The sequence below is a fragment of the Aphis gossypii genome, chromosome X (assembly GCF_020184175.1).
Source record: "Aphis gossypii isolate Hap1 chromosome X, ASM2018417v2, whole genome shotgun sequence".
Classification (NCBI taxonomy): Eukaryota; Metazoa; Arthropoda; class Insecta; order Hemiptera; family Aphididae; genus Aphis; species Aphis gossypii.
In genome coordinates, this window is record NC_065533.1 from 49,807,929 (window position 1) to 49,818,124 (window position 10,196).

General features: G+C 38.8%; 1 protein-coding gene and 1 long non-coding RNA gene across 2 annotated transcripts; both read right to left on the bottom strand.

Annotated features, from left to right (window-relative positions):
* Positions 1–565: 565 nt before the first annotated feature.
* On the bottom strand, positions 566–4,908 carry LOC114132592 (uncharacterized). Its single transcript, XR_007606139.1, has 3 exons — positions 4,465–4,908; positions 1,191–4,229; positions 566–937 (listed from the first exon to the last, which is right to left on the bottom strand). It is a non-coding gene; the product is annotated as an uncharacterized LOC114132592 (long non-coding RNA).
* Positions 4,909–8,736: 3,828 nt separating this feature from the next.
* On the bottom strand, positions 8,737–9,687 carry LOC126552516 (uncharacterized). The gene has a single exon (XM_050207228.1). The coding sequence runs from the start codon at positions 9,685–9,687 to the stop codon at positions 8,737–8,739; it is 951 nt and encodes a 316-aa protein (XP_050063185.1).
* Between the last annotated feature and the right edge of the window lie 509 nt (positions 9,688–10,196).

The following is a 10,196-nucleotide window of genomic DNA, read 5'->3' on the forward strand; positions in this document are numbered from 1 at the left end:
AGTAGTATAATGACATTTATCATAAATATCAAATGTTTTTTAATCGCCTGATATTGACAGTAGCTGCTCTACGCCAGACTTAAGGAGTTCTATAACTTCTTTCATTTTTAAAAGGTGACATACCTTTAAATTTAAATTTTGGATGGGAGACTGATGATAATATAATTGTATAATTGGTGTTTCTTTAGTCAAACTTGTGAATCGTAAATTGATACCATCAAAACAAGCTTTTGCATATACCGCTTTTGTATTACTCTGTAAGTTTCGTTTTCAGCCAGTTGATAGATGGTATTAGGTAGCCAATTGCCATATATTTATCTCCTTGAAGAACATCCAATGTCCTCGATAAAGACTCCATAATCTGAATAGAAATAATAAATAATAAATTATATAAAAAGTTTAAAAAAAAAAATTATTTTAATTTAAGACTTTTATATTTACTTTGCAATAATCAATCATGAAAGTAAGATAATTTTTATCAAATCTTGATATATCCGATTCATCACATATATGTTGAACCTTAGCTTCAGATTTTTGTATCTGTTCACTCAAACATTTTACAGCATTGTATGTTGAATTCCATCGAGTTGTATTTGGTACAGTTATATACAAATTGAATGTGTCATGAACAATATCTGCAACTACAAATGTTCTGCTTTGCTTCTTCCACAAACCTTGCATTTTTGCAAACGTTGATCTCATCTGTCTTTTATACATTACATCAGATAATGCTTTTTCACTGTCTCTTGTTGCAACTAAATTCAGAGTGTGACTTGCGCAGCGATGATGAGGTGGAAGTGAATATTCTGGATTTTTTTTATGGCCATTAGCTAAAGCCTAAAATCTCATCTATTTCTATCATCTCTACTTCATTATAATTGTCATCTTCATCATCATTAGTGTTTTCAACTCTTGTTGTGTATTTGTTTCTAATGACCTAATGAATTATTTATAAAAAAAAAATCAGAAATAATGACAAGGGAAACATAGGTTTTTATTTACATTCTTTAAATATATATATATAAAAAAAAAATTATTTTAAAGTAATTTTTTTTATAAAACAAAATGTTTGATTTTTTTAAAAAAAAGTTTGATATAAGTTAATTAAGTTGATATTATAATTATTATTTTCAATTTTGTTATAGCATTTGAAATTTATATATTATTAAATATTATATTAAATCCCTTACCAAAGGTTAGAACTTTAGCCAAAACATCAAAAGTATGTCGATCTTTTAGCCTCTGACAAGCAAGAGTTGCAGACTTTTGTTTCATACTTATAGGATCAAACTAATGATAGTTCATTGACTCCAATGTAGCTCTTAAAAAAAAAAAAAAGTTAGCAATTATATTATAATTAATTTTTAATTTTTCTAGAATACCTATCCCATCGCGATGTATCAGCTTGTTTTTGTAAATACAAAACATTTAAACATATTCAAAACTATTATTTTAATAATGTGGAAAATAACGTCAAAGTGCGTTACTTCATAGAAATTACTTTTAAAAAGAAATTTCATTACAACTGTTTTACTTTAAGCAAAATGTAATGAAATTACTGCTGCGTTACTGAAAAAGTAATGTCGTTACTGCAATTTGTAATTTGTGTAACGCAAACTGCCTTATGTTACCACCCAACACTGTTGATAATTTAATGACACACTCATAACGGGTTCTTTTAAAAACCGCTTAAAGAATAAATTATTTGTGATATCAATAAGAAATAAAATTGTAAAAAACTTATAGTTGAATTATGTAAAAATTATATTAGAGTAAATAGGAAATCTTGACACCCTTTTGTGTGTGTGTTTTTTATTTTATTATTACAATTAAAATCATGGTACAATAAAAGTTAAACATATAATGTAATAATTATCTTAATACTTACATAATTAAGACAGAATTAATTAATTTTTCTTTAGTTACTTGTATCAACTAATAATGATACAAAATATATTTATACAAGTCCTTGTATTGTTAAGTACACTTTTATTAAGTTTATGAAAATATAAATCATGAACATGAAATGTATAATAAAATATGTACAAATTATAATAAATTTCCAAACTTCTATTGTGAACAAATAATATAACACATAAATTATTTGAATAAATATGTATTTATAGTATATCTTTAAACAATTTTTTTCTGGTGTATACTGCATTTTGTATTGTTCATTTGTTCTTATTCAGTAGTCAATGTTATTTAAACATTATGATTTTGTTTTATAACATTAATTTTACAAATATAAACATAAATTAATGAAAATAATAGTTTCAATAAAAATATTTGTAATATAAAAATATACTTTTTGATTTGTATTTAAAAATATTGTTTTATGTTGAAACCTGACACATCGTATGTATAGCTTTATCTAAGAGCGCTATAGTTTTATTGACCCTCGGTGTTGAATTTCCTAGATCCTAGAGTACTTATTTACTGCATAACATTCATTATTTCGAAAAATACAAATATCTTAAATACTTTTAAGCCATACTAAACATTATTTATTATTTATTTAACTTATAAATATAATTTTTTTTGTTCTTTTGAATAATAGTATATATTTTTATATTCTGAAACAAAATAGGTATAGCTTGGAATATTTACATCTAATAAAATCAATTTTTGGATAATTAGTTTATTAACTATAAATGGGACTCAGAAGTTCTAGGAAATGCATATATTTTTTTTTTGGTTAATCATAGACATCAAAAGTAAAATACCAATTTGTTTTACACTTTTCTTAAAAAAAACTAAAATTTGATATGTATATTTTATTTGATTTATTAGCATTTTTTTTATATAATAAAAGAAATAAGCAATATAACTAATACAGTATACAAATATGCGAATCAAAACATTTAACTTGATTTTCAAATGGTTGGTACTGTCATGTGCGTACACTAAACAACTAAGGTATTATAGATATTTAGAAAACAAAAAATTATTTATCACTATTCAAATTAACATATTAATCCATTTTTCTTAAGATGTAGTATGTCTAATACTCTAATATGGTTTCTTTTTAATAATCATAGTTCAGTAGTGATAATAGATTTATGATAAGCTACATTATTTTTACAGATTGTTTTTTTTTTTTTACTATTATTACCTATTGTATTTGGTAATAAATTGAATAATAATATTTTTGAACACGATAAGTGGAAGAAAGAGAATAATATTATTAATATATTTTCTTTTTGATTACCAATAAAATTACTTACATAATATATACATTCACATTTCACATACAAGTTTAATACATATTTATAGTTATGGTTAATAACTTCTTATTTTTATCCATTGTGTTTCTGAATTAATCTGTATTTTGTATTGTAGTTGCAGGTTTCCTACTAGGTTACATATTATCTTTTTTTTCACATGATAACTGAGAAAAATTATGATTATTAAAACACTAAAACATATTATATTTATTACAATAATATTATTAATTGATGTTAGTATGTCAGTAATTTAAAAAAAAAAATAAGTATTAGATTTATGTATTATTGACTGTTGTTAGTTAGGTATTAATAATAAATTAAAATATATGTTTAAATGGTTTCCCTTCTATAATATTTTATTTATCTTGGTGGTAATACAAATTGGGGATATTTTGTAGGCTAAGAAATCTACTATTATAGTTAGTGTTGATTACTACAATAGGTAAATTATATTTAGCATAAAATTGTTTATTAGTGGCTAAAGTTTTTTTTTAAATTACACTTAAAATATTTTTTGACGTTTTTAATTGTTTTGTAATGTGATAATTTGGAATTTTGTTGGTCAAGTTTTTGTTAAGTATTTCATTTAAAATTATGAAGTATATTTTGTCTCTTTGTTCCTAGTGTATGATATGTACCTAGTACCTACACAGTTTACACATTTACAGCAGTACATTATTGGTTTTTATCGTCTATCACACTGGACCATTTATTTCATTCATTTAAAATAATTCGGTTATTTTTAAAATTATATCCAATGCATTATACTAACTGCAATTATTGAATTTGTCATATTTACGTTCTTGAGTTGGATCAATAATTTTTATATTTCCTAAATACCTCTTACCATATTCTATAGTCTTGGTTATAAGTAATTATTTTTTTGATGAGTGGTTTAGAGAATCAACATTTTATGGAATACTTCTGTACCACTCCACTTCAGTCATCTAATCTACTCATGACTAATCCAAGATTCAATTTGTTATGTGTCCAAGCACAAATCTAAGACAACAAAAAATATTTTTTTTCCACTTATAATTATGTAATAAAAGTATATTAATGTGATATTAAATTATGTTATTATGTTATAAAAAAATGTTAATAGTTATTGAAAAAATGAGTGTTATGTTAAATGAATCACCCAGTCATAGGTATACAATCAGGGTGTTCTCAGTCACGTACTGATTTTCCAATTAGTGTTGTAAAATTATTGGTAATTTATTTATAGGTCACTTACTTGAATAAATTACCGGTAATATTACTTTATCATGGTGCTGTTAAGAAATTTATTTTTTAACACCCAAATACAGCTTGAGCTATTATAATTTATTATTTATACCTTAGTATTGTTGGAATTCTTATAAATCTTATAAAAAAGAAGTAGAAAGAAGTAGATTAAAAAAGTAAATATTGTATAAAACATATACAAGAATATGTTCATTATACTTAAATTCATGTAATGGAGATACCTATTAATATATTTAATCACTTGTTTTGAAGTTGTAAATTCGTAATTAACAATAACATTGTTGTCTATTACGATTATTATTATTAATTTATTCATCTCAAATTTGGAATTGCAGTTAAAAAAATTTGTTGATGACTATTGATACTCCTTGTATCAAAAACTTAGGCCGTGTAACATTATGTATTGTTTCGGCCTTAAATCATATTATCACGATTTAATATTATTTACCTTAAATCGCATAGCATAGCCCATCCCACGGTCTTAGAATATATCGGCCGTGTTATCAATTTGAAGCATGTATAAGCTACGAGTTTCTGATATTGGTGGTTGATGTGCGCATGCGTCAGGCAAATCATCGAATATTTAGTTGTTTATCACTTTTAGCTACCGTCGTCAAGGTAGGGCTAAATAAAACGTGAGTTGACTCCAACAGGAGAAGGTATAAGTTAGAAAGAAAATAAGACAAATGCTTTTATTTAGAAAAAACAACGTAGTAGGCGAAATTTTATTTTGACACAAAAAAAAATAATTAGTTGGTATAAAAACGTAAATATAAAGGTGAAACGGACGATAGTCGGCGTGACAAATAATACAAAAAAATATGTCGTACGAGCGAAACGTAAATCTCGTGACGAGTTACAAATAAAAAGGCGAGCGGACTTCGGGTTATACGCGTCGTGTCGAATTGCGACGAAAAAGTGACAACTCGAGGCGAGCGAGCAAAAGCTTGGAGCCCGTAACGGCGAAAACGTTAGCGCGCGAGGCGGGAGAAAAAAAAATTAATATGGCGCGTCGTTGCGCGATCAAAGACGATACAAAAAAATAATACAATATAACAAATAAACGTTTACAACATAAACAATAAAAATACACAGACGTTAGAAACGGAAAACAAAATAGTGACGACAATAATCATACGACGGACGCGCTAGCGTAAGTGGTGATAACACGTCGTAATCACCACATTACTCCCCCTCGGAAAGAGAAAAACGGACACGTTTTTTCGGGGGGTCGTCGAGCGAAAACGCGGCGTACGAATGTTCGGCGGTCGGGTCTTCACGGGCGATGAATGCTGGCTTGAGTCGGTCGATTGATACCCACGTCGTTGATCGATGTCGCTGAACCTGGAATGTTTTTTCACGGCGTTCTACGACGGCAAAAGGTCCCTCGTATCGTGGCTGGAGAGGCGGCTTGACGGCGTCGACTCGCACGAAGACGTGACTGACGTGGTTCAGGTCACTCGGTACGAAAGCAGCACGTCGCGTGTTGTGGTTCGTACCGGGCGTGAAACGAAGTTGGGCCATGTAATCTCGGAGCGTAGCTACCAACTCGGGCGGCTGCGGCTCTGCGGGTGCGGCGTGGAACATCTCGCCGGGAAGTCGAAGCGTCGCACCGTACACCAATTCAGCTGGCGTTAGGTCGAAACCGGATTTCACGGTGTTGCGCAGCGCGAGTAGTACGATCGGCAGTTTCGTTGACCACTGCGACGATTCGTGCGCGGTAAGCGCAGACTTGAGCGTTCGATGAAAACGCTCGACCATGCCGTTCGACTGAGGGTGGTAAGGCGACGTCCTCGAGTGTTGTATACCGAATGTCGAAAAGAGTGAGCGTAACAACTCGGATTCGAACTGTCTCCCTTGGTCGGTCGTGATGGTGTCGGGAACACCGAATCGAGCGATCCAGTTCGTGGTTAGCATCTGTGCGACAGCGTGAGCTGATACGTTCTCGAGTGGCCAAGCTTCCGGCCAACGAGTGAATCGATCGACCACCGTGAGCAGGTATCTGTAGTTGTTGGACGGAGGCAATGGTCCGACGAGATCGACGTGAACGTGACCAAAACGTCGTTCGGGCGGCGCGAAAGGCGTGATCGGAGAAACGACGTGTTTGTTTACCTTTGCGCGTTGACATGGTTCGCAGCATCGAGTCCATCGCGTGATGTCTTTGTGCATGTCCGGCCAGCAATATCGGGCCTTGATCAGGCGCAGCGTGGCGCGGTTACCGCCGTGCGCTAGTCCATGTAGCGCGTTAAACACTCGGCGTCGTAATACGGTCGGTACGAACAAACGCGCGTTGCCGGTCGAGTAATCAGCGTAGATAACACCATCGACTGATACGCGTGGCTGCAGGCGGAGCGAGCTCGTCGCGGTACCGCTGATAAGCTGTTGCAGCTGCGGGTCGGCGGCTTGGTCGACGGCCCACTGTTGCATCGTCGGCAGTGTAGCCAATTCGGATATCTCGATACGTGATAATGCATCCGGCACGACGTTATCAGAGCCTTGAATGTGTACGATGTCGTGGATGTGCTGCGATAGAAAAGAGATTTGACGAACTTGTCGATCGATCGTTTTTTCCGACTTGAGTGAGAACATGTACGTAAGCGGCTTGTGGTCAGTACGCAACGTTGTCTTGCGTCCTTCGATCATGTGTACAAAATGGCGTGCTCCCAAAAAGGCGGCGAGCAGCTCCCGGTCGTACGTGCTGTACTTCTGCTCGGCGGGCGAGAGTTTTTTCGAAAAGAATCCGAGGGGCTGCCACTGGTCGTTGACGTGTTGTTCGAGCACGGCGCCCACTGCCAAGTTAGACGCGTCGGTGTTGAGGCGTAGGGGGGCGTTCTGATCGAGATGTGCGAGTCTTGCGGTGTCGGCGAGTGCTTGACGGCAGGCGGCGAAAACAGCTGACGTGTCGTCTGTCCATTGTAACGGTCCATCGCGCTTTTTGACTTGCGACGCGAGGTCGTAAAGAGGTGCTTGTATCTCGGCGGCGTTCGGAATAAATCGGCGATAAAAATTAATTGAACCCAAGAATCGCTGAAGTTCTTTTTTGGTGTTCGGCTGGGTCCATTCGTGAATCGCGGTGACGCGTTCGGCGTTCGGTCGGCACGCGTCCTTGTCGATAACGTGTCCGAGAAACTGCAAGGAATCGGTCGCGAAAACGCACTTCGCCGGGCTAATTGCGATACCGTACTTCTGAAAAAGTTCGAGAACGGTACGAACGTGTTTGATATGTTCGGCCTCGTCGCGTGAGGCGATTAACACGTCGTCGATATACGCGAAAACGAAATCCAGTCCGCGTAGTATATTGTTGATAACGCGTTGAAAAGTCTGCGCAGCGTTGCGAAGTCCGAAACACATGACGGGGAATTCGAACAAACCGAACGGTGTAGTGACCGCGGTCTTGTGAACATCGTCGGGGGCGATAGGAACCTGGTGATACGCGCGTACCAGATCGAGCTTCGTAAAAACGGTCTTACCGGCGAGGTTGGCTGTGAAATCGTGTAGATGTGGCAATGGATATCGATCGGCGACCGTTACTGCGTTGAGTCGACGGTAGTCGCCACAAGGTCGGAACGTACCATCCTTCTTGGGTACCAAAAGAAGCGGGCTGGCCCATGAACTCGATGACGGTCTGCAGATGCCCTTCTGCAGCATGAAGTCGAATTCTTGACGTGCAATTCGTAGTCGGTCGGGCGGAAGTCGGCGCGGTCGGGCGAAAAGAGCTGGCCCGGTGGTATGCAGTTCGTGTACCACACCGTGTAAAAATTCTTTCGGCACGGGCGATTCGCGTGTAACCTCGGGGTAGTCGAGAAGTAAAGAGGTCCATTTCGATGGCCTGGCGATGGCGCATATCGCAGTCTGGGACGATTCGGTCGTGGGCGTAATTTTCACTGAACTGTTCACCGTGAGGTCGACGAGGCGATTTCGACGTATATCGACGAGGAGTCCGTAGTAGTGTAGGAAATCGGCTCCGATTATCGGTCGTGAAACGTCGGCCACTTCGAAGGTCCAGGAAAATAGTCGTTTGAAGCCGAGGTCGAGATGTAGTTGCTTTGACCCGTAGGTTTTGATTTGTGAGCCGTTTGCGGCGATGAGTCTTATTTCGTTGCTCGTACATAGGTGATTGTTTCGGGTGTTATCGGGGGGTCGCGGCAATACCGAAATTTCCGCGCCGGAGTCAATTAAAAATCGACGTCCGGTGCGGGTGTCGGAGACGAAGAGTCGGTATTGCTTTCGTGCGGCGAGGTGTGGTTGCAACACCGCCGCCTCACGGATTTTTCCGCGTCGCGGACGCGAAAGTGCATGGATCGCGACATTTCCGCGCGTCGGCGCCGTATCGGTCGTGGTAGTAGCACCAGCCTCTAGCGGTCGGGGTCGATCGCGGTTGCGGTTGCGAGCGAGAACGAGAGCGGTCGCGCTGTTGTTGTGGAGCGCGGTCGTTATTGGCGTAGGCCAGCGCGGTGGCATGCGACGTCGCGAGGGCTGCGACCTGGGCCGTCAACGCGTGGATGGCGTTTTCCATTGATGTGTAACGCGTGTCCTCCGGCGCGATAGCTGGGCCGGGTCGGGGAGGAATTGTGCTTGCCTCGCGGCGGTCGGCGTCGGTGTCGACGGCTGAAAGTTCTGCCGTTTGGTATGCCTCCCACACGCGGTCGGCGCGTTCCGCCAGGTAGTCTCCGGAGCCCGAGAGCACGGCAACGACGGTGCGGATGGGTGGCGGGAGCTTACTCATCCAGAATGCGACTAGCGATGTCTCGGACATCCCGTCGGGATAGACTTCCCGCATGTCCCGCAGGAGTCGCGATGGGGTGCGATCTCCCATGCCGCCTGGTTGGATGATGCGCTGTAACTGGGTGGCTGGGGGTAAACTGTAGGCCGTTACGAGCCGCTGACGGACCCTGTCGTACGACGCGTCGGGACCCAGCAGGTCTGAGACGGTCCGCACGCCGTCCTCGTCCAAAGCCTCGAGCACGTGGTTCACGCGCGTAAGGTCCGAACGGATTCGCTTATTAGCGAACATAGCATCTGCGTGCGTGAACCATTGCAACGGCGAGTGTTGCCAGAAACCCGGAAGCCTGACGTGAGTGACGGCAGAGATCTCAGAATCCACGTCTGTGGTCATGATGGTCGACGGAATCGTGTCGATGAGCGACGTGGTGTTGGACGTCGAGGCGACGGCGGTGGTAGGCACGGACGTGACGTTAGTGTTGGTCGACATGTTAGCGATCGAGCAGATAAAACCGGATACACGGCGAAAAAGTGGACCGCGAAAACGGAAAACGAAACGGTGGTAGAGCACGTGGCTCGGTCAGAGAAAAAATGGAACAAAACCACGTTGACGAACTCGCGAGCGGGCGGACTTTCACGGCGTTACCGTAGACGGGGTCGGAAAAACGCGAACTAAAAGCTTGAGGTCACCAATTTAGCTACCGTCGTCAAGGTAGGGCTAAATAAAACGTGAGTTGACTCCAACAGGAGAAGGTATAAGTTAGAAAGAAAATAAGACAAATGCTTTTATTTAGAAAAAACAACGTAGTAGGCGAAATTTTATTTTGACACAAAAAAAAAATAATTAGTTGGTATAAAAACGTAAATATAAAGGTGAAACGGACGATAGTCGGCGTGACAAATAATACAAAAAAATATGTCGTACGAGCGAAACGTAAATCTCGTGACGAGTTACAAATAAAAAGGCGAGCGGACTTCGGGTTATACGCGTCGTGTCGA

Bases quoted from the DNA above. Each gene is read 5' to 3' on its own strand.
- LOC126552516 (XM_050207228.1), bottom strand. From the start codon at position 9,687: ATGTCGACCAACACTAACGTCACGTCCGTGCCTACCACCGCCGTCGCC.